Raw genomic sequence first — 25,490 nt, 5'->3', positions numbered from 1 at the left:
AGTTTGTGGATTTACAGGCAGCTGAATGTAGAAACGTAATTCTTAAGAAACCAAAGAATTCTCCCTGATTAGGATTTCAGCCCATTAGATTTTTTTTCTGAGTAAAAGAAACTTAAGCCGTTGCATTAAGAACTTCAATAAAACAGATAACAGCCAAGGTCCCAGAATTTCAGTCTTTCTTCCCTAAGCTCAAAACAGTCCCAAGTGGACTTTTTTTTTTCCTAGTTAAGTGATAATGGGAACGGTTTCTTCCATCTTGACTGATGGAAGAAAAATATGTTTAGAAATAGGTGTCTTTTGCAACTGAGAAAAATTCAGAAAAAAATCTGTGCTATTTTCTTTTCTTTTTCAAATATACCTTTTCTTCAACCTACAGCAACCCTTTATGCCTCCAACCAATAAAGAATTTCCAGAAGTTGTAAGCAACCATTTCAATAAATGTTTTATCCTGAAAATACACATGCTGTCAGACCCTGGGGTAATATCCACTTTCTGGCTTCAAACCACTTTGGCTGGTGTAGTTATTTTGTTGGTTTTTTGTCTTTTCAACTGAACTGCTTTTTGCAGTTTGCAGCTCCTCAGGACTCATCATTCAGTATGAGAGAAGACAGATATTTTTTCTTACATAGAACATGTGAGGAGAAGTTCATGGACTTCTTGGCGTAACATGAACAATTTCTATATCCTGCACACAGACAGGCCATCATTTTTTAAAGGATTTGAATCTCCTCTGACATGTGTTTGAGATCCACACAGTGAAACTGCTAGAATAGAGCAGGCTTGTATTATCCAGACTAAGTTGCAACTTCATTGACCATTTACCATTTCTATTCTGTCCATTCTTTCCTAAAAATTCTAAAATACCCATTTGGGTAAAGCAAAGAGCTTTTTATGAACCTTTTGATCAATAACTTAGGTCAAGAGGCTGGTGGGAGTGAGGTTACACCAATACAAAATTTTCCATGATCTCAAATAATGCTACTGGTTTGTGTGAAAGCTGTCTTTTTACTTTTCCATGCTGAATGAGCAATATTTCTATGCCAACACTAAAAGGCTCTCTTAGTCTAGAAATCAACAGTGGTGAAAAAATATGTAAACAACTAGTGCCTTTTAGGTTGTGATTCATAAGAAACAAGAATTTTTCTTCCGCCTAAGAAACCAATATACTGTAGAGCTAGTACGTGTCTATTTGTTCATGTTTAAAGACTAAAAAACTCCAAGTAACCCATCCTTTTTGCTATATTATTAATATAATGGTGTTTTGTTTTTAGCAATAAAGACAGCTTGCAGAACTTATAATTTCACATAATCAAGTGCATTTACTACCTATCTGCCCAAAAAGTGGGAGAGTTTTCACTCCTTCTCAGCTGCTTACTCTGAAGATTCCTCCTTTTTTATAAACTATTTCACAGCAGATTTGCCTTCAGCTCTCCAAATTACAAATCTATCCTCCCTTGAAAATCACTCTTAAGGTTACTGCTGTAAAGTCCTGCATTAAACATGCCAACTGAAGAAACAGCATGAATGTACTTGGTCAATACAGTCCTGAGTGTAGGTAGGCTTTAAGTTCTCTGCATGAGCCAATCCTGGAAGGAAAAGCATAATGCGGACAAAACGAAGACTCCTGGTAATGTGTGCAGAACGAATCTTCAGTGAAACCCTCTCAAGAGCACTCACAGAAGCCCCATAAAACATGGGCTCATGAACTCAGTGTTGCAGCACACCTGATTGCTTGATAAATTCTCTTAGAAACTGAGACACATAAATTTGCCATTAAAAAAAAAAAAGACAAGAGAGAAAGGAGCAAACACAAGGCCAAGTTTAAGACTGATGGCAAGTCAGTAAAGCAGAATGCCTCAATATTACTGCCATGATGCCTGAGCAGTGATTTACTCTTTAATATAGTGCTGCCCATTTTCCCCCTTACCAGTTTGTGAGGACTCTTTATTTTGGAAGTACTATGTTAAAAATCCATGATTCCATCTGATGAATCTGGCACAAAGCACATCTAAATCGGTCAATGAAGCCTTTCCAGTTACCTTTTTTGGAAGAGTAAGATTTGTGCAAAGATGAGGAAAGAAAAGAAGAGACAAAAACCAAAAAAATATCCAAAAAAGCACACAATGATAAGTGTGATTTAATCACTACAGTTGTCAAGGAAACAATGAAACCAGTCATATTGTCTGAAAAAAATAGTCTTAAAACCAGCCTATGCATGACTCCTGTGCTCCAGTCTTATGGCTGGAATCATGCCTCCTCTTTCAGCACACAATTTGATGTACTATCAGTTGAAATTGAGAGATCAGTACAAACCATTACAAAGTTATAAAATTGCTGAAGCATTTTCTGATATGTCATAACATAACAGATACAAAAACTGTATCAATTGATGCGAAGGCTGAAAATAAAAAAAGGTCTGACTCAAGCATCACCAATCTCTTGCAGCTAAAACTTCAAACTACTATAGAACTTTGACATTGGAAGTAAAATAAAAGTAGCATTATACTTAGAGCTGGGAGAACAGACAATAAGGATACTGTACTGTCAGACACAGAAAATGCCTCCCATACTCCCCAGCAGCACAAGAACTTTAATTTCTGTCCTTCAACAGTTGCAGTAAAAAACTTCAAGCACCACACATCACTAAATAAATTCATATTTAGCCTGGAAAGTTTAAGAGTCAAACTGTCACCCTGAGAGATGCAAATATTCATAATTTTCTAGTTGTGTTACAGCAATGTCCAAGCTGACTCCAAAAATACTTTAAGTTTCATGAATGCAGTTGAAGAAAACAGATAAGGCTTTTAGTTACTAGAATTATTGCCTCTAATGTTGAAATATCTAAACATGGCATTACCTTCATTGCATGGATTTCTTCTATTAATCTGTCAACTCGTTTTTGGTTCTTTAATTTCAAGTCTTCTGAGCCCCTGCAAATGAAGTCTGTCTTTATTAAGAAAATCTGGGCTTTGTTCACTTTATTTCCCTATGGGCTAATACAAAGTAGAAAATTAAAAAATCACAAGACAGAGCATAAACACATTCCCTTGTTGTCAAATGAACATTTTAGCAGAGAGCTGAACATAACCTAATGCTTTTGCTGTTCTGAACAGAGAAGAAAATACTGAGGATTTACCAGAACAATATGAAAGACAAATGTTACTGTGTTAGAAATGGTAAACCACAATTCATATCAACAATAGGAGACACCAATATCTCAAATATATATATATACTTTATATTTATTACATATTGCATATTAATACATATATACATTTTGGATCTGTAATATTCAAATGTAAAAGTTCATTGGGTTTGCTTCTTATTTTGCACAACTTGCTGAAATTGTGAGAAGAGTATGCTCAATTTACACTCTGAACACAGTAACAGATGTACCTCATACTACCTCAAATAAGACACATTCTATAATACTTGGGGCCAGTAATCTTTAAAAACAATCTACAAAACATTATTTTAACTGTTTATGTAAGTAATAATTAATACTAACTATTAAAAATCAAGTATGACCCATGTATCTATGCCAACAGAAAATATTTTTTACTACAGAACCTTGAAGACAACTGCAGCGAGAAAACGTTGCACAACCTGAGTTCAACAGCAGAATAATGCAAAAGATCAGGTCTGACACTTTTAAAAGTGCTGTAAAAGGTTCTGTAAGTGATTCAGACTAGCTTCCAATGCACTAAATCCTATTAATAAAGTCCTCCCAATTCTTCTATATGAAACTGCTTTTAGTTAGTATTTCTAGTCTATCTAAAATGATGTAAAGATAAGTCAAACACAATTTATATATTTTAATGCCTAAACTTTCAAGCGTAGTACATTTTTCTTCTACTTCTCCATTTTTGGGAAAACAATTAAGATATTGCCTGACTTACAAACACTGATTTACAAGAACACTGTATTTAAAACTGACTTTTTCAACTTTAATTTCCCGATGTGTCTGGTTAGTCTGCGAATAGTCAGGACTCTGGCCTTCTTCACATCTTTTCTCATCTTCACAACCTGTCAGAAATATGGAAGACATTATGAAGTTTGTTTTCCTTGATTAATTTCCATATACAATACATTCATTATATTGACAAATTTTAGAAATTACTTCAACAAAATGAACTATTTTTGAAAATAAAGTGCATTCCCTCACTAACCAAATCCCAGTTCAAATGAATTCAGATTTCACTTAAAATCAAACTGCTTCCATAAACATCTGAGGAAGAACAACCAGCAGTCTAAAAATGTGTCTGAGGTCTAAACAGAAGACAAGACATTCCTAACTAGCCATACTTTAATATTATTCTTAGAGCTAGACTCAGCTAGAGATTTGAAAAGACTCACCTTTTGCCTTCACTTTGCTTATTTTTGTCCCGGTGAAACAGCACTAGTACTTTTCCATTGGTACATAATATGTAAAAGCGGTTTCATTACAAAATATCTTGAAATATTAAGGGAAAAACTCTCAAAGTAAATATTACTTGGTACAGAACAGAATTTGTGATATGAAATTCTTTTTCTACATTCAAATTCATTTTTGTTGAAAATAAAAATCCAAGTGATTTCCAACTCACTACAGTCTATCTCAACTTGCCATCCTACCCATCACTCTGTTCCCAAAATGTATTTTAAAGTAGGTAGTTTTAAAGAAAATGTGAAAATGATATTTTGGTTTAACTTCTTGCCCCAATAATAAAGAAACAGAATTCTAATTAGTATTAGACAGACAGTATAAAGAAATCTTTGGAATCTTTTGCAATTAACTTCCATCACAGAAAACCTTAAGCCCAGGTGTCTTGTCCATGATGAACATTTTGGAGACACAGGGAGTCAATAATGACTTCCTTTTTAACAACTAAACCTCCCCCCTTATTTATTCATATATATTACTCCATCTACTAAGATTTTGTATTTAACAGTTAAACTTAGAAAACATGAAATATTAAAACAAACTAAGAAAAAAAAAATCAGTCTTCCTGACAAAAGTCAAATTTATCTTAAATTAATCCAGTGGGCTAAGTTTCAAAATTCAGTTGGCAACTCTTTCTCAAGGAAGTTCTTTACATCAGATTTCTACTTTATCTTCTAATTTCTCAGGGATAACATCAAAACAACAGATTGATGGTGACTGCACCATCAAGTCAGTTCCACCAGGAATATTAGTACTACACACCTACATCAAACTTGAGCAAAAAAAAAAGATAAATCTTCAAAGCTCACAGAGTAGTATTTCACACCTGTCATGGGATGCCTGGCCTGTGCAGAGACCATACAGATGAGACTATATAACTTACTAAAAAAAAAAAAAAAAGGAAACATATTTTGCCCACCTGATTATGTTTGTAGCTCATGTAACTGACATAAGCAAGTTTTTAAGCCCTCAGCTGTACTCAGGAGTGGCTTGACTGAAGGCTGAATCAGTCAGAGCAAAACAATTCCTGGCAAGGGCCTAATGCTGATCAGCAGCCTCACCTCTGCCAGGAAAGGGAAGAAACATGTGGAGCTCAAAAGCATGGAAGGCAAACTGGGAGGGGAATCATAGGGAGAGCAGCATTACTGTCACTTGCACCAAGAGAATTGTAAAGGTAAAGGTTTTTGGGACAAGAATAACTGACCTAAGATTGGTCTACTGTTCCAAAATTGTTACAGCTGAGGTCAGTACTTACCTTAGTTACACTAATGAAAATAACTGTGCACACAGGCCTACTTATAAAAGCATTTCTACTTCAGTTAACCATAGCAGAAACCATATGCCAAAAAGCACCCTGTGCCAAGTCTCCGCAGCACTGCTCAAGTCTTAACACGCTAAGGAACAAATCCTACCATTTGCCATCTAGGCATGCAGACATTTCTTTCTGTAAGACTGAAATTATCATAGCTCCCTGTGTTACATATTCTTGGAAGAAAGAAAATAATGCATCTTCTGGTTGAATACCTCTTTGATGCTATGTACATTCGATGAGTTTGCAAACTGTGTATGCCTTCTTAGAAGGCGTGGGGAGGCTGGGTTTGGTTATTTTATTACCATTAAAAACATCCACAAGCTACAAATATATTTGAATTTAAATAACTCATACCTTCCATATTAGTTACTGTGTATAGAAACATGCAATATATTTAACTTTCTCTCAAAAATATTTTGTCATTTTTTTTTTTTTTAGAAATATTAATGCAAACACAGCATGTTTCCAGGGCCTTCAAGAGCCAAACTCCAGCCTCCCCTGCTGCCAGCCAGTGAAGGCTGTATAGACATGACAGCAGGAATGAGGGAAGGTATTCGCTCCTTGGCAGACTAGGCATATCAATTTATGTAATCCAGTCACTTCTTTCACACGGGACAGTATGCATCAACTGTGTTCTTGGAAGTACTCATAAAGTTCTCAAGAAAGCAGTCAGCTCCTTGGGAAAGAAATCAAAAAAGTCTAGCTTCAGATTTTCAGTGTGCCTGGAACAACGGGGTTCAGACCACCAGGGTGGCTCCTAGTCTCCATGTTACAAAGTGAGAGAGGCAACTTTGTCTTGAGTGAAAAAAAACAACAACAACAAAACCCACACAACCCCCCACCAAGCACAGTCATGACTTTTGAAAAATAATAACAAATATTTATTCATAATAAGGTATTTTTTATAAATAGTTCAAGAAAAGACAACAAGAAAAGAAGTCTTTGCACTGAAACTTAAGGCTGCAATATAAGTCAGGGTCAGACTTAACTGTGCTTTACGACCAGGCAATAAGGATTTTTGATCTACTCAGAGGTCACAGTAAGCACAAAAGAATAAACACAAGCAAAACTCAAACCAAACAATTTCTTCTATCAATAGAAACACATTCTAGGATTCCTGGAACTTAAGGAAGTCTGAAATTTTAAGTGGAAATAACCACTTCAAGGATTTCTCTAAACAAAGAAAAAGTGATGCTTTCCTTTGTTGAAGACATTTCTTTATTCTGTAGGAAAACACTATGAGACAAGCTCTTGCTACTTACTAATAGTGCCAAATATCTGTTTTTATGAATTGTTAATAATAGATAATATCAAAATAAGAATAGATATAGATTACATATGAATTATTATATCTAAAAGAAATCACAGAGGAAATGAATTGACTTTTAAAAAACAAGCCTCGGTACTAACACATAGCATGAAAGCACATGAGCATGTTTCCAAAGTTATGGCTATGAATAAAAATCACATCCATTCTGCACTTTCTGCTACAGATTGTAAACAAAGATGAAATGCAAAAAATTCCACGAATTTCCACCTGCAGGTATTCCACAAAGAAAGGCATCATCAACCTGAGAGCTTGCAACCTGCAGTAAGGATTGCCACAAAACATGATGTGCACCAGCCAACTACACACAAACCAGTTCAAGCCATAGGCAGACAGCAGCAGCTGCTGCTGCTTCAAGAAAGGGGAAACAAACAGCATAGCAGGGCATCAGCAGATTAGTAGCCAGACAAGAACTAGAAACTCTCTCCTGCAATTCACCTTTTCCAATGACTGCACATTACTGAGGGGGATTATAATAGGAACTGCTGATTTCAGCACAATCTACATTCAAGTGATACTTGGCACATGGCTACTCCTGGAAGCATCTGGCAATAAAAACAACCCTGATTTGAATGGATGGGTACAAATGACATGGTACAAAGGAACAAGAGGGTACATATCAAACCAAGGGGGTGACTTCTAGCAAACAATCCATATAACAAGTGTGTGTTTAAAGGCATTGCAAGAACTGTACTTAACCCAGAATTTACAGCTGAGAAAGGAAAAAACTAATAGAATCATGGAATAGGTTGGGTTGGAAAAGACCTCCAAGATCATCAAGTCCAACCCCTGATCCAACTCCAATTACTATATCATGGCACTAAGGGCCACGTCCAACCTCTTTTTAAAAACCTTCAGGGATGGTGAATCCACCACCTCTCTGGGTAGGCCGTTCCAATGCCCGATAACCCTCTCTGTAAAGAATTTCTTCCTAACATCTAACCTAAACCTCCCCTGGCAGAGCTTGAGCCCATGTCCCCTTGTCCTATTGTTGGTTGCCCGGGAGAAGAGACCAACCCCCACCTGGCTATAACCTCCCTTCAGGTAGTTGAAGAGAGTGATGAGGTCGCCTCTAAGCCTTCTCTTCTCCAGGCTAAACAACCCCAGCTCCCTCAGCCTCTCCTCATACGACTTCTGCTCGAGTCCCTTCAACAGCCTTGTTGCTCTTCTCTGGACCCGCTCCAGCACCTCAATGTCCTTCCTGAACTGAGGGGTCCAGAACTGAACACAATACTCAAGGTGTGGCCTCACCAATGCAGAGTACAGGGGAAGGATCACTTCCCTGCTCCTGCTGGCCACACTGTTCCTGATGCAGGCCAGAATGCCATTGGCCTTCTTGGCCACCTGGGCACACTGCTGGCTCATGTTCAGCCTCCTGTTGATCAGCACCCCCAAGTCCCTTTCCACCTGGCTGCTCTCCAGCCACTCTGTCCCCAGCCTGTAGCACTGCAGGGGGTTGTTGTGGCCAAAGTGCAGGACCCGGCACTTGGCCTTGTTGAACTTCATTCCATTGGAGTTAGCCCATCTCTCCAGTCTATCCAGATGCCTCTGCAGAGCCCTCCTGCCTTCCGGCAGGTCGACACTCCCTCCCAACTTGGTGTCATCTGCAAATTTGCTGATGATGGACTCAATCCCCTCATCTAAATCATCGATAAAGATGTTCAGTCACTTTGCCTTCCTATTCCAGATTAACCCTGAAGGGTTAATAAGCATTCCCAGGGATTTGCAGTCTTGTGTAGTAGTCCAATCAGGCCTTCTGAATCCTCAGCATGTCCAAGCCCTTCTCATGCCCAAGCAGAGGGAATACAGGGAGAGAAACTAACACAGGATTACTTAATTGTACCTTTGATCTCTAAGTTTCCTTCTAGGTTTTTTTGTTTGTTTTGTTTTGTTTTGTGGTTGGGGTTTTTTTTCCCAATGAAAATACTTCTGTTTGAACTGGTATTTCACTCATAGTTACAAATTAATTTCAACTAACAAAAGCCTTGGAAGGGCTGAATCAGTGCCTGAATCAGTATTAGACTGTCTGGAAAGGGCTTCTGACATCACAGACATTATCCCTTTTAAATTGATGGGACATGGTTATTGAACATAATAAAAGACAAGACACGTGTAATAGAACAGAAAGTTATTTTAAGAGCCTCCCACATAATTTAGCTGTTCCAAAAAATCTTGTATCAAAATCTTCAAGTTTCTTTAAGAGAAACCTAAGACATTTTTTGATAAAACAACACCAAAAAATCCAGGTTTAGTTCTGAAACCCTAAATCACTACAGAATGGTCCTCATATTAGGGATGGCAACAAAAACACACCAAGGAATGTGGACAAAATGACAGTGTAGGTGCAATATTACATTCAAATTCACATGACTAGTCAAAGGTATTTGCCTTCACATTTTTTAAACAACAGCAGCAAAGTTCTCAAAGGAACATTACATTAGAATAAAATGTTATACTTGGCCACTTCTGAAACTTGTTATGAGGTCTGTACAGGCAACATGCCTCCAAACTAACCTAGTGTGCAGCCAATTAGAAAAAAATAAAGTGTGACTAAAGATTTGTAGATGTATCAAGAAAGGTACGTGCCTACTCTGAACAACAGCATCAACTGTACTTGACAAAAAAAAAAAAAGACCCAATACCATTCTTAAAAAAAATCCGATGGATTAAGAGAAGCACTAATATGTTTCTGCCTATGATTCATTTGAGTATATTCTATTCAAAAAGCACTGAAATACTAGAGCAACTGTGAAGGAAAAGTGGATTTTCATGTTACCATATATAAAAACTAATACTGTACATGAAAATACCTGAAGGACCCAGAATGTCTTAAATACTTCTTAACTCAAAGTTACTAGAAGTTAACTTAGGCAGTCAGCCCCAGCTATCCAAAATGCATGAAAGCCAATAAACTGATGGACATGTCTTTTTCCTCTAAGCAGCCTGAAGTACATACAACTGTTCTTCTTGGGCTTCAGCCCAAGAGGTACTGAATATTTTGGTCGTGACCCAATAATGCACTTAAATTATTAAATCCTTAAACAACCAGCACTAGACAGACCAGAATTTCTTCATCTACTTCTGCTTTATGCCAGCACACAGTCTAGTCCTAGTTCTAATACAAGCAACCAGAAAAGACAAATCATTTTGTTCTCATCAAGTAAGGACACTGCATCTAACCTCACCTAAAAAACTAATTGTGAGAGTTTATAACATTGTGAAATATCCATAACGTTGTACAAACATACACCCAGAGGTCAAACAGAGGCCTCCAGACTTTTCTCCAGCATGGTAAAGTCTCTCCCCTATGAAGATTGTCTTCAAGGCCCAGACGCAATTGCAAAGATATTTCATTTACAATTTGAAGATATCATTTCTAAAGCAATGTTCTGTAATTTTACACAGATATATCCAAATCCACTTTGCAATATAGGGTCTCTTATGTCTTTTCTATCACTTGATGCCTGGAAAAAAAAGAGGGTAGTTCTGAGCTTGCTTTTCCACTTCAGTTTCTTCCTGGGCTTTCCAGGCTAACAGGACTTAACTGTCATGAGTGTCACACCTCAGAGTGGGATAAAAAGGAGACAACATCATGAACCTATCCTGTAAATTCTGTCTCAAGAAAGGGTCTATTTTAAATATAGCTGATCATAATGCTATTGACAAATTACCACATACCTGCACAAACCGGGTCTGGTGAATGAACAACAGCAAAAAAATGAAGTGTAGGTACAAGATACACCTCAGTTCTCATGGATTCCCTTCATGCCAAGAACACCCTTGCAGGTTGAAATGAGAGCCTCCTACTACTAAGATCAAAATTACTTAAAGCAAAAGGAAAAATTACGTGTATTTGCTCAAAAGTACATAATAGTTTTTGATTTTACTGCAATAAAAGATTTACTTTTTAACTCCCTCAAGATTAAGCAATGCTGCTAAAGTAGAAAGGGAAAATCATTAAAAACACACTAAAATGAGTTGTGTTTTATAAAATGTCTTTCTTAAAAAAGTTTTGCAAATTGCTTAAATTACACATCAACAAATGTCAAAGCAAGAGATCCAGCTTAAAAAAACCAAACCAAACTAAAAAGAAAGTGAAATGTATTTAAGCTGAGTATTCAAGCTCTCTTCAATACCAGAAAAACATTGAATTAAGTAATGTTTCAGTTTTCACTGGTCTTCTTTCCTTTCCTCGTTTTAGGGCACATCAAAAGCATTGGTTTCATTTTATAGTTTCTTGGCAGTCTCCTAACCAAGAAATTACCATGGCAACAGAGTATTCTCAATGTTAATTTTTGGTGCTATTTGGCAACAGTGAGTTTTAAAATTCAAAACACCTGCAGCTGGATCACATATTAGCCAGAACTAACAATAGTACATAATCTTTTGAGTGAATAATCTAAGTGAAAAAATGTTTCTGGAACTTCATTACAAATATTTCTCTCCATTATCTGGAATGTCAGCTTGAAAGATCTAATGATTTTTAGATTCTTAGGAAAAGTTAGCAATTGCCAAGTTTTTTTTTTTCTTTTTTTTACAAAAAGAACCCCTATATTACAGTATATATTTTACATATGTGAAAAGATGTGGAAATAAGCAATTATAGACTTACACTTTCATATATTTGCATTATAAAAACATATATATTAATAGGATGATAAAGGCAACAAGAACAACATAACACACCTTTGTAGAATATCAGGGTCCAGTTCTGAGACAGTTTTATACAAATATATACCACAAAAAAGAATGTATAAGCAAAACAAACAAGGTGAATTTTCAGCCAGATCAGTTTCCTGAACTGTTTTCCCTTATGGTCACAGGAATATTAGCTAGTTCCAGGGCAAAAGAGCAAAACAAGAATGTAAGAAGGAGATAGAGATGGACTGCAATAAGCTAGAGTACAATAAATGAGCTATCCCTTTATTTAATATACTGATCAAATGTCAGATAGTGCTAAGGAACACAGTTTTTCAGTTAGTTTGTGCCATACCAATGTGGTGTCAATCTTGCTTTTGCCATCTTCAGCTATATGCAGCAAACAGGTGTGAATCAAGTGGATTCAATTATACCCCCATACATCTAACATAACGCACAGTTCATGAAACATGAGGAAAATTCTTCAGGATTAAACTATTGCACCCTGCTGCCCAAAGCAGGCAGAAGTGCCACCACTAGCTGGAGGCATACATAAAGCAAAACACCAGAAGCTTCTCAGGCCTCTGGACACTCATCCTGTCAAATTCCCAAAGTGAGTTGCTGAAGATGAATGGAAAAAAGCACGCTGCCCACTTGGGCATATTTCCACCTTCTTCACAGGAAGAGTACCACACATACTCCTCGTGAGTCAAACCCTTCCTCCACAGTGTGCCCATGCTGCTTTCTTCGTACTTTCTCAACTGAATCACTGAAATATGAGTTTCTTTATTCAATATAGCACTATATTTCCTCCTGCATGGAGAACAGTTGTCATTTCTAGCATAATTTCTCCAAGTGGAAACCACAGTGAGTACTCAAACTGCTAGAAAAGATCATTTTCATCCAAGCTTTTACAAAGCAATTCCAAATATCTAAGATAGTTGGGAGGGAGTAAGGCCAGCCTAGAATTACTTGCTCATTGCCAAAGACCAAAATTTAATGGATTTACTGCTTCAAAGTCGGTGTCTCACTGCATGGAGTCAGACTCTATGTAGTAGTTCAGAAATCACTCAAGTCCAAACCAGAATCATGAGCTGGCTAGACACATTTCTAAACCCTACATCAACAGCAGTAGTTGTAAACGTCCAGATAAGAAAAACTGTGATACACTAGCCTAAAGATGTGATATTACATATCACATTTCACATCTAACCACATGGAAATAAAAATTATACAAGTCTTCCGAAACACAGGACTACCTGAAGGTGATTTCTAACTCTGTATTTAATTGATCAGCTGGATTAGAGTTTGAAACTCCTACCTAGCACTCTGCTAAAAATATTTCCATGAAATGTTGTAGGGGGATGTGATCAAGGCAGTCAATATACCAAAGCTCAAATCAATCCTATGTCTAGGATTTCTTAATTAGACCAGAGCTCCAGCTAAAAGCTACTTGTGAATTTCACACCTCCTTAACCTTTGACTTTACAAGAAGACAGTAACAGTAGTGACAAGAATTATTAGGATGAACAAACAAAAATAAATAATGTGAGTGCTGAAGGCTTTTCCCCCTCTTCAAATGATGAACGTTTTAAAACCAGCTGAAAAGGAGCACTGCTCCCAAGGCAACATTATGAATCTCTATACTACTTGCATAATCTGAAGCATAACACCATACCTTGCCTATTCTGACTCACCACCAACCTTACATTAATTATATGGGTCACAAACATCATCCAAACCTGCAGAGTTGAACTGTCATCATGAAAATTGTCACACAACTGGGTAAGACACCTTTTCCATAACAAATACAGAAGTGCAACCATCGTGTTTCCAGTATTAATTTTGAGGTATCATTGGTGGTGTGATTGCTTTGGCTTGGGATTGTTATTTTTTCTCTTTTTTTTTTTTCCCTCCTTTAAGATGCATTGTCATGTTGCTACTTCATCTTCTTCCACTTCAAGTAAAATAAGCACCTTTCTGTAAAATTTCATGGTTTTCAAAAAAAGACAGTCAAAGAAGTTCACAAACTTATACCTCTATTCTAAGGATATTTAAAAAATATAACATGACTCAGGTTAATGTGTAGGTTTTAAAGATTAACCTCCTTTTATCTAAAAACGACTTGAGTAACACTGTTGAGCACTTGCCAACTTTTCACTTTCTACAATTCACAAACTGCAGTATTAGGGTAACCACTGGCAGGCAGCTAGAGCTCTCTCTTCTGACCACCTGGTACTAGATCACCAAATGCTTTAAATGCAAGTTAAATTCAATTTGTCTGTCAAGGCCCTGAAGCATAAAGGGATGGGTTTATCTGACAGAACTAAGAGATATTACTAGACCTACTGTTACCAGCAATTAAGTATAAATTCCTTTGCAACAAAATGTAAAACTAAAGCATTTCATTAGATATCATTCTATCTTGCATGAAAAGTAGCAGCAGAGTTGACAGCTCATCTGACAGGACAAACTAGTGCATCAGATAATTTTCCCCTCATTCTATCTTGGTGTGATTACCTCAGACATAGGTATCAGTCACTTGAAAAAGTGCACAGTAGAAATGTTTACAAGAGAGGAATGGTATGAATGCATAAACTTTGGCAAACCGTGAACACAGCACTCTTTCCCTTATATTCTTCTCTACTGTCTCTCATTTACATTTCCTTTTACATAGCACTTAACTGTTGAATATTTACAGAATCACAAAACAGTTTGGTTGGACTCAGTGTTTTGCATGGACCCCATGCAGTGAGCAGGACATCTGCAACCAGAACAGGTTGCTCAGAGCACATCCAATCTGTCTTTGAATATTTCCAGGGATGGGGCATCTATCACCTCTCTGGGCAACTTGTTCAAATATTTCAACACTCTCATTGTAAAAAACTTCTTCCTAACATGTAGTCTTAATCAAACCTGTTCTAGTTTAAAACCATTACCCTTGTCCTATTGCAACAAGCCCTACTAAAAGATCTGTCCCCATCTTTCTTATAAGCCCCCTCTGAAGTACTGAAAGGCTGCAATATAGTCTCCCTGAAGTCTTCTCTTCTCCAGGTGCAACAGCTAAAACTCTCTGTTTTTTTCTCATAGGAGAGATGTTCCATCCCTCTGATCATTTTAGTGGCCTTTCTCTGGACCCACTTCAACAGGTCCATGTCTTTCCTGTACTGAGGACTCCAGAGCTGGATGCAGTGCTCCAGGATGGGGCCTTACCAAAGCAGAGTAGAGGGGCAGAATCCTCTCCCTCGCTCGGCTGGCCACACTGCTTTGGATGCAGCCCAGGAAATGACTGGCTTTCTGGGCTGCAAATGCACACTGATGACTCATGTTCAACTTTTCACGACCAGCACCCACAAGTCCTCCTCCATAGGGCTGTTCTCAATTCCTTCATCCCCCAGCCTGTATTGATATTGGGCTGCCTCAGCTCAGGTGTAGGATCTTGCACTTGGCCTTGTCATGCCTCATGAGTTTTAAAATAACAAGCTAGTAAATTGCACTTGATTAAGTGTGCATTCCAAGGGTCCTACTATCATTTGTCTAGCCATCCAGTTGTTCACTTTCAAGAAACTACATGACTTGGGCATTCATGGATCATCCATCCCTCAACAACAGGCCTCCAATGTTCTATGGCCAAACAGCATGTCAACAGTCACGCTCAGATTAGCGTGCACCTTTGCTCTGTCATTAAGTAAAACATCAAGATTCATTTCTGAACCACAACACAGCTGCTCAGCTTCCACTGTAAGATGATCACTCTGCTTGTATGAGAGTACTAACTGAGGGTGAGATGCGAATGGGAAAACAGGGACAGCAGCAGCTGCATGTCAATTAGCCCAATAAGAATGCATGCTGCCCCCTCTTTTTGCACTGGTAGAACTGATCTCATACCGTTTATGCATTCATTTGTTCTGGCAGTGCTTTGGACAACACTCATGGACATGATCTGCACCCAGAAAGGTGACGCAGCTTATGCTGGACGTAATAAGTAAGCTGACAATCAGCATCTGAGCTAACTTAAAGTTTAAGATGGAAATTCTGAAGACTGCCAGCCAAGTTGATTCTCCTATGTATAATTTTGCTTTTCAATAGTTTATTTAGACTTTAAATTCTTTAATTATCACATAAATTTGTATAACTACTTTTAAGTAAAGCTGATAAACTATGATAAACTAAATGCAAAAAAAAATTAAGGAAACCGTATCCTATCCTAAATTTAAAACATATTGTGTCTATGTCAACTTACAAGTCTCTCTTTCTTCACTTTTTTTTCCAAAATTTAGATATTAAAAATTTCTTAGTTGCTCAGTATTTCCAATTAAGTTTAATTAATGATCTTTTTCTTTCGCTAAGAGACAGTGGTATTGGTCTCCTAAGTCACCATAACTTCAAAAATTGAGTGCCAGTGTGCTACAACTTTTCCCAGGTATTCTGAAAGTGTGGAATGTTAAAACTGTGTATTCTGAAATTATATTTATTAGCCTGATTTCTGAGGAAATCAGGTTTGTCAGTATGTTGTTTGTCAGTATCCTTCTCCAGTAACTTTTGGGCTTATTAAACAGTAAGCAAGGTTGACAAAACAGCATAGGCCAGAGCTCCTACACATTTTGTGAAGACTAGTAGCCAAGTAGAAGATAAGAACTAAAATTAGCATGCCTAGCATGGAAGAAATACACAAGCAGAATTCAAATCTTTTCCATTTTGGCTGCCAAATAGTACGTGCATACTCATTTGCCAGCATGTCTGGCTCCAAACCAGCCACAGAACACCAGTCACATCTCCTGATCGTTCAAACAGGTGGGAAACAGGCCATAAATACAGCTACAGAGAGCACTCAAAGAGAGCAACCCCAAGCATAATACTCTAAAAAACTGTAGAGACAGAGGAATAACGCAAGCTACCCGTATGAAGTTTTAAGGAATATTGGCCTCAAAGTTGTAACATGCCAGGCATCATTGGTTCTCAGCTTACACACACAATACATTTTATTCTTACCACATTCTTTGGACTGATGTTTTTAATCTGGTGATTGAAACTTCCAGGGAAATTAGAACCCTGACAACTTGCTGAATGGAATAGAAGAAGGAAAAGTTCTTCTGTGCAAGATACCTCATGTAAAAAAGATACTTCTATAGTAACTTCAATTACTCTCAGCCTACACTGGTCTCACACACCAAGAGGTAAGGGAAAGAATGGGAAGCCTGTGCAATGTTATAGCAGCACAGTATTTGCCAAATATGTAGTTAGACTCATCCACTTCAAAATTCATATTTCAATGTTACTATATAATTGTAATTATGCAAGCAGAGAAGAATCATTAAGAAAAATGGTTTTAAGTTCATTAACAAATAAAACAAATCAGCATTAGCTGAGGACTGATCAAGTTGGAGAAATACCTACTAGATCATTTCTCCATTTCCTTATAAATCTGAAGAATAAAAAAAATAAACTAAATATCGCAATTTTTAGATTGATCATAAATACAGGTATAGCTCGCATTGTGAAAACTGAAATTAAAAGTTACTGATCTTACTATAAGAACAATAAACTTTTTTTTTTTTTAAATTTAAACTATTTTTCTTCAAACTCCTCTATAAAGTTATCCCTCTCCATACAATTAAGAAGAGGCATAAGTACTGGAAAACCAAAAGGCTAGAAGGTTCTTTAGGTATGTGAAAACTCCCATCAAAAAAGGTGAACAATCAACTACCAACAAAATTAACAGCTATCAACTCCTGCTGCTAAAGTGAAATTCAGTTCCGCTTCTGGATAGAAGCAAACCAGGACTCAAATTAAGTCTTGCAACAGTTACAGCTAATTTTCATCATATAAGTAAGTATCATCAGTATTGATAGATTTTGGAGGGATAAGCAGGTCTGTACTACACTCTCCTCGCAACCTGAAGAAATTTTTGTCATGCAAATTTATTTTAAACTGAGGATAAAATTTTCTCCTGTCTCTAATCTGTAACTCCTAAGAGAGTCTGCTTCCTTATCAGATGTTCAGATATGACACTTAAAAAGTTTAGAAAGAAAAAAAATCATCTATATAAATAGTGTTGCAATATCATAACAAAAACCTTCACACAGTAAGTAGAGAAGTATGGGATGGAATAACAGAGCATAATAAGGAAAGCAAAGAATGATGTTTAGTCTAATAAAATGATCAAATAAAAGTTAATGAGTGAAGTTCTAGGAAGTGGAAAAAAATCATAAGCACTTTTCTCCCCATGCCTGTTAAAAAGAACAGAAGAGATATATTTGCAGTTTTAGATGTTCAAAGTATCTTTGGATATCTTCTTAAGAGATCTGTCTTCTCCTTATGGGAAAAAAAAAGCTAACAAAAGCAAAATATTTCAGACTTCGTTTACCAATGGACTATTAAGTCTAGCTTTTCATGCGTCTTATGGTGCCCCTAGCACAAGGACACTTGGCATGCATATAAAAAATAAGTATCACAACGCATTCAATGAGTACAACCCCTATTCAGACCTAGAGTACTCCACTGACTAGTAAAAGCCATGGCCTCAGGAACAACGCTGTGATAAAAATTGATATAAGGGAAATCCAAATTTGCATCACAGATTTTTCTGACTTACACAAGATGAACATTCAGCCTGTGTCAAAGACTACTAAAATCACCAGAATGTGAACTACTGTTGGCTTCAAACATGTTTCAATACTCTTGGTCTGACAGACTCTGAAATACTCTGCTACTTCTCACATGAAAACTGCTCTTCCATTAAGTTGATTTCTACTATAATGTCTCTATGACTTAAATTTTTTGTAGGAACTTTTTTCAGTTAGCAGTTACAGATTATGCGAATAAATAAATAAATAAATATTAAAGAGTGGCACTACCGTGTAAGTTATTTTTCAGTCTTTTTGGAAGGACAGGAAAAATTTTTGCTAATGGGAACGGAAAATTATCTTGCTACACCAGTTAGTGTTCCTTATTCCCTCAGAACAGTTTAAAAAGACCAATTTCATGATGAGAATTTTTCATAAACACAAACACATGGGGAAGTCAGTGTTTAAAAGGAATAAAATCTAATCATCTGTATTCTTCCTGGAATTTTCTTCATGACGTAAAATAGAAGCTGAGGAAAAGGACAAGTATGAAAAGTAGATGGAATAAAGAGCTTAAAATATCGCTGCCAGATGTCTGACATACACTATTCATTTAAAAACTGTACCTTCTAACAATTAGTTCTCCATCAGTTGCCAAGACATCCTACAAGAGATCTACAACTATCCCAGTATTAGTTATTAACAACTCAGAGCAATGCTCAAAGGTTCCTGCAAAATCTTCTTTGTTGGGACAGAACAAGTGCTCCCACATTACCCATCTACCCAATGGTATGTTCATTCTCCAGCCATTTAAAACTTCTCTTCCACACCAAGTGCTAGTTCTGCTGGAGGATTCCCTTCTTCTTCAATCTCCAGCTTTTTCTTACCAAACACAGGTTTCCCCCTTTCCCCTGCTTATGAGCTCTCCTCATTCCTCATCCTACTTTCATCTTGTTCACCCACCTTTCATTTTGACTGTTGGAATATTTAAAGAATTACCAGCTCTCTCTCTATTCCCATCCTTCCTTCATTATTCCTCAACTGCTTCATGAGCAAGTAATCACCTTAACTGCCCTTTCGTTTTACACTGTCTGGAATTCATATCTTAACATGCAGTATAAGTTATGCTCTCCTGAGCTACTAATTTTCTTTGCTGCATTTCTCCAGAGATTATCTGCCTCTGGATGAAATCCCCTATTCATTCTTTGAAGCAGCTGCTATTCAAAACAGTCCTTACCAGCCCCTCATGCAACCAGTCTCTACTCACTCATCTCTTCCTACACTAACATACCTGTACATGACCTTATATTTTTTCTAATCTGCTCTCAAAAAGCAGCAAAGAGGATTCACAGAATCATTTATGTTGAAAAACACCCTTTAGATCATAAAGTCTAACTATAATCCAAATACTGCCAAGCCAATCATTAAACCATGTCCCTGAAGTGCCAGATCTACATGTTTTAAATACCTCCAGGGATGATGACTCAACCACTTCCCTGGGCAGCCTGTTAAAGTGCATTACAGCCCATTAGGTGAAGAAATTTTCCCTAATATCCAATCTAAACTGCCCCTGACACAACTTGATGCCATTTCCTCTTTTGTTGTTACATGGAAAAAGAGATCAATACTCACCTCACTGCAACCTCCTTTCAGGTAGTTGCAGAGAGTGATAAAGTCTCCCCTCAGACACACTTCATTTGGTATTAAATACCATATGAATAAACAGTTATCATTGTGACCCACCTTTGCAATGGAAATAATGTAATGGTAATTTTTTTTGTATAAAATTAGTATAAGAATTTAAAATTCCTTTTCTTTATATGATTTAAAGAACAATTTAAAAAGTCACCAAATCTAGTAGCTGGCCACTTTTCCTTTAATTGCTCTCCACTACTGACCTCCACAGCATAAGACAAACTGAAAAAAAGTTTATCGTTGCCATACCAAAAGGCAGTTTGCAATGAATTCACAACTAATTTATTCTCCTTCTAGGAACGTCCCCTCCTCCAGGCCCCCAAATTCCATTATGAAAACATCTATCACCACCCCTTCCCTTCTACACCCATTTCAGCCTTGCTTCCTTCTTCATTTGGCAGCAAGCTCCAGACCCAGAAATGTAAAGGTTGCAGAAAGACGTCTGCAATGACAGCACTAAGCAATTATGCACATTTTCTGTTACAGAATCTTTTTTTAAATTGTATTTTACTCATGCATATATAGCCATGAATTACATCTGATAAAAAAACTACAGTGTACTGCAAGTATCTCACAGTTCCTTAAAAATAAAAGTTACAAAGTTTCCCATGACCATTTGCATGTTTTTTTCATTATAGTACACTACCACACCAAGGAACCACAGATGTTTTGTTTTATGAGAGCATCTTACTAGCCTACGTGGCCTACCACACACACTTTATATAAACCACTTAAGCTAAGAAAAAGCGTTCATTACTGTCCTGAAGTACAGTAGTTTGATAACGGCTGTATACGATGCTGCCAGAAGCAAAAAACTGCCTAGTTTGCCAAGCTTAATTGCTTCAGTAATCTGCTGAAACAAAATATATGTGAATAGCAGATCAGAATTTGCTGCTAATATTAGTAAAACTGATGATGTGGCAACTCTAGAAACTTTAGAAACAGCTGCTGGAACAGTTCCTAGGGAAAAAAAAAACCACAATTCCTCAGAATTCTATCTCGCAGAGTATAAGTTTGGAAATTTCATAAACTTTCAAAAGACCTTTTCCTTAGGACATTTACATGGTCTGTAAAAGAATGTCAGTAATTTATCACTTCAACTGTTTTAAGCAGAAATCAAGCCGAGTGTAGCACAACTTTCTTCAAGAAACTGTTGTGCCTAGAATTATTTATTAGTAACACAACTAATGCAAGAATTTTTACATGCATTTCCATAGAGCTAAAGTGACTGCTGCCAAGTATTCCAGAGTTTAAAGAGAAAGCCATGTTTGCTTTCCAACTTTGCACAGATTTGTAATTTACAGAAAAAAAATAGTGATTTGCCAGTATACTAAGAAATTAACTGATGGAAAAGATTAGATATTTAGTTCTGAATTGTGTAGAAACTTATCCTTTCTCAGTTCTCGAGACTTTAGACCGACTTTAGTGACATTTAAGAGATAGTATGACCAGCTTCAAGGAAGTATTTAAGACCACATGCAAGCCAGGGATACACGGATCTTGGCAGAGCCAGTATTCAGCCACAGCTTAAACTCTGACCACAGAGCATCCTAAACACCTGTACTTTTTCAAAAGTACCTAGCCACTTTACGTTAAGAATAATTTTGGTCTCAGAAGAACCTAAAGTTGACTCAAGTTGTGCAGGAGTCTCTGATACAGCTTAACCATACTGGTAGACTCCTCAGAACAGTACAAGAACTGTCTAGATGCTGGGGTACTTAACAGAACTGAAAAACCTAATACTACAGACTCAGTTCAGTGTGAGGGAGTCTAGAACAAATGCTTCTACTTCAAGAAAGTGGCCTGGCCAGTATACTGGATAGTATGGATAGCTGGATCAAACAAGGTCCATAAACCAGAGAAAAAACAGCAAAAGGGAACTCAGCAGTAGACTAGCAAGAATTTCATTAGGAGTAAACGGTCCTGAGTTTCAGGTTTTCCTTTCAGGGAGCTCATGTATTTTATGCAAATTGTTGGATAAGCAGCCTTGGCACTGCCAAGGTCTTTCCCTACAGAAATGCTCCCACTGGTGAAATACATGGACCAGACTCCTTTCACCCCATAAAATCTCCTTTCTTTGCCAGACAGTAGCCCAGCAATAGTATTTGTTAGCATTTGTGATTAGTGCACTCTGCTGGTCATTGAGATCACAGGATTCAACTCCTCTCAGACTGAGGGAACCCATACATCAGCTTTGTCATCCACTGTAAAGTTTTACAACTAAGCCATTAAACTAAAAATGCTGCATTTTCGCCATCAGACAGAGGCATGCCTTAAAAGACAGCATGATATTTTAAATTATGAGCAGTAAAACATCACACAACTCAGTCCAATACCACATAACTGGTCAGACGCCTCATCTCAAGCCTCCCTTCCCCTTTAGGCAGCTATAAAGTCATCAGACATGAATATTAAAATGCCCTAAGGGAACTCCTAGATTATGGCATAGCCCAGGGGATAGCACACAAAACAGATCTTCAGTGAGATGCCTGAATCTCTGCACTGGGCTGCTTGCGCAGTATTTTAGACACTTTTAAACACCGTAACGCCTACAGCACTCTGTCAGTATTATTTTGAAAGCTTCAATTTAGGACTCAATTTAGGACTTTACCACAATTTTATCAGTGGTAAAGAAGGTCTAGGAATGCACTTTAAAATATCACAACATACCTTAGATAACACTAGCCATTCAGGTCTAAAACACTAAAAAACTGAATGCTTACGTCAACAGCTCACTGTGGTGGGACAGCCCATCTCCACCCCTCCCATTTATCTTTGGTCCCACATTCCTGAAGCTCTCACTTCCTATAAAACCCTGCTACCTTAAATATGTAGCAGAAGACTACCCTAGCAAAAAATTTATTATGCTTACAGAAGAGGGAGGCAAGACCATGTGGCTGGAATGGGTGAGGAGCAAGGAGAGTGAAAATCCCTAGATTCAGAAACAGTGAGTCCAGGTGCCTGTGAAACCACATTTGGAAAATCACACTCCTTCCAGGGCACATCACATCTGTCTAAACAGCAAAGCAGTTCTTCAAAAAAAGCTTTGTATGAGAGGTGCTTCATTTCTAAAAACTATCCCAGTTTCTACAGTATAAAATGTGGGGTAAAGAAATAGACAATTAATAAACAAAATCTTAAATTATATTGTCTAAGTTGTCATCTTAAGTCAACAAAAACACAGACAGGTGTATCACATCTGAGTGATGTAACAGTCTGACAAAGGCTTAAAGGAAGATCCTAAGTAGGTATAAATAAATACCATGGTGAAGTCAAACTCATTTTGTATAGAATGTTTCTTGCAGAAATCGTGATCAGTCAATGACTAAAAAACTTTATGTTCTTATCAACTTAAAAACTGCATTTATACAAGCATGCTGGACCTACTATATAAAAAACAGAAATACATAATACATTAAGGACTAGCATGGGTAAGCAATCAGGTTTTTCATGTTTAGTGCACCTTACAAAAATCATGATGCAGTTCTTGGTTATACAAGTCAATTCAGTGTCAGGAGGAAAGAATGACCCTCTCAAATTTCCCCCTCCCCATTCCTTCCTGATATTCCATTCAGACAAAATTTTTTATAATGATATACAGAAAATCTGGCTACCAAAAATTATTTACTTTTAAAAGCATATACGTGACCTTTCCACAATTTACAAATGAAGGCACGTATAAATGCAATTTCAGTAACTCTTTTCTGTTTGTCATCTTAGCTGTGTCTGACCACCTAAGGACAAATGACACCTACCAATGCTACACCAAGCCAACACAGCCTTTATATAAGCATCTCCAAATACATGTTTACCTCTGGTTGCACTGTGACAAAAGATTCAAGAGTTACATATATAATTTTGTATGATTACTGAATTACAGGTATAACTCAAGCTGCAGTTTCAGACTTCCAGAGACTCTACCTCAGTCCTTCTTCATGAGTTATTTCCCATGGCTTTTTGTCTGATCTTTTTCTTTATCAGCAACAATACCCCTCTGTGCTTTTGCCATGCACCAGTTAAATTCTTAAGTCAGAGGTCCAGACTGCTTTCTAAGGCTGTCATTCATCTAAACTACAGTCCAGATAATTCAAGAGGTGAGGATGTCAGTTCTAAATCTAAAAGAGTAAAAGAGCTGAGCGTTGCCATGTTGAGTGTCACAGCACAAAATGCTGGAACCCAAAACACTACTGAATGGAATTCACCACCTTCAGCTTCATTACTAAGCTCCCTACATAATTATTTTAATTCAGCACTTTGTTTAGCAGACTGAAAATACAGGAAAAAAAGAACACTTCTATCATGGACAACAAGCATTATGCAGATATCAGCTTTTATTATCTAAACCCCACAGCTTTGTAAATACAGCTCAACGTTTTCTAATTCAGTATTCTAATTCTGTAACATTTTTATAGAGAAAAATTATTTTGTCTATATGCAATTAATTATTAAATACAACTTACCAAAGTTTCCATATCCAAACAAGTTTGGCAAATTTGATTCACATCCCACAGGCAGAAACAACTCTCAACTCTAACAATTTGCTTTACATAATATGATGCCTTACTAATATTCATCTTTAGTCATCACAGCATTCATGTACATACACATTAAAACACTAACTTTTAAAACACCTTATACAGACATCATTTGCATTAGCTTCATGAATTTTCTGCACCGTAGCACCTTGAGGTAGCTGTAAGCAGAATGGAATCCCAAAAAAAAAGAAAAAGGAGGAGGAAAGAGGGTGGGCAGAAAGATATCTATATTTGTTGCAATAATACAATGTTGGTAGCAGACTATGACTGTAAAAACAGAACAACATTATTTAAGAAGCATGGTTCTGAAAAAAAAAACAAAAAGAAAAAACTCCACAAAGCTGGATTGGCTCCAATTCTAAAGCTTGTTTCACGCTATTCTATATTGCTGATCAACAAGGATAATTTTTCACATTAAACGACCTGTCTCCCTTTAAACTTGCCCTCATCCATGGCAGTTGATGATTATGTGCTGCCATCTAGCAAATGTTTCCAGAAAAGTTTACCTTTGGAAGCTATTCTGTGGCAAAATACTTGAAAATTCTTAGAAAGCTTTTTAAAATAGGGAACATATTTGAGACAGCAACAGGTTTTTAAAAAGATTCCTTCAGCCTGCATGCTTATAAAAGTAAGCACAATAGGACAATACAAAAAATTAAGCTTAATACAGACAAACCCTGCAAAAGCAAGATCATATGCAGTGGATATATAATGGAAAAACTGAAATTTCATTCTACAACTTACGCTTTCCTTTGTATAAAAGAAAGCAATGAGTAGAAAATGGTAAGAAATACTGCATTTTCTTCTTTCTCAAAAACCCTAGTCTTCACTGTTTCACTTTGTTCTAACTTTCCGTAGTTTTTATTTCCTTCCCACCCTCCCTCCCTGCCACCCAACTCTTCCCTGGGCACAGAAATCAAAATGCAATGGCCCCATACAGTAACAGAGATGCTTGAATTAAAAAAACAATTGTGTTTCTTAGCCCTTTTCAATA

The 25,490-nt window shown here is 37.0% G+C and overlaps 1 protein-coding gene across 2 annotated transcripts in view; it reads right to left on the bottom strand.

Moving 5' to 3' along the window:
* Positions 1-25,490, bottom strand: part of SRFBP1 (serum response factor binding protein 1) — a 71,886-nt gene that overhangs the window by 42,690 nt on the left and 3,706 nt on the right. The window contains exons 1-3 of one of the 2 annotated variants that reach the window (XM_027670879.1): positions 23,960-24,062; positions 3,938-4,030; positions 2,858-2,930 (exon numbers count right to left, since the gene is read on the bottom strand). In XM_027670879.1, the coding sequence (XP_027526680.1) occupies positions 2,858-2,930; positions 3,938-4,030; positions 23,960-23,970 (177 nt within the window). In that variant the 5' untranslated portion in view covers positions 23,971-24,062. Of the gene's footprint in view, positions 1-2,857; positions 2,931-3,937; positions 4,031-23,959; positions 24,063-25,490 lie in introns of those variants that run through there. The other variant, XM_027670878.1, reaches the window with a different exon arrangement.

The sequence above is a fragment of the Neopelma chrysocephalum genome, unplaced genomic scaffold (assembly GCF_003984885.1).
Source record: "Neopelma chrysocephalum unplaced genomic scaffold, ASM398488v2 Primary Assembly neopelma1_96942, whole genome shotgun sequence".
Taxonomy (NCBI): Eukaryota; Metazoa; Chordata; class Aves; order Passeriformes; family Pipridae; genus Neopelma; species Neopelma chrysocephalum.
The sequence above is the reverse complement of the archived record's forward strand: the minus strand, read 5'-3'. Positions and strand labels throughout refer to the sequence as shown.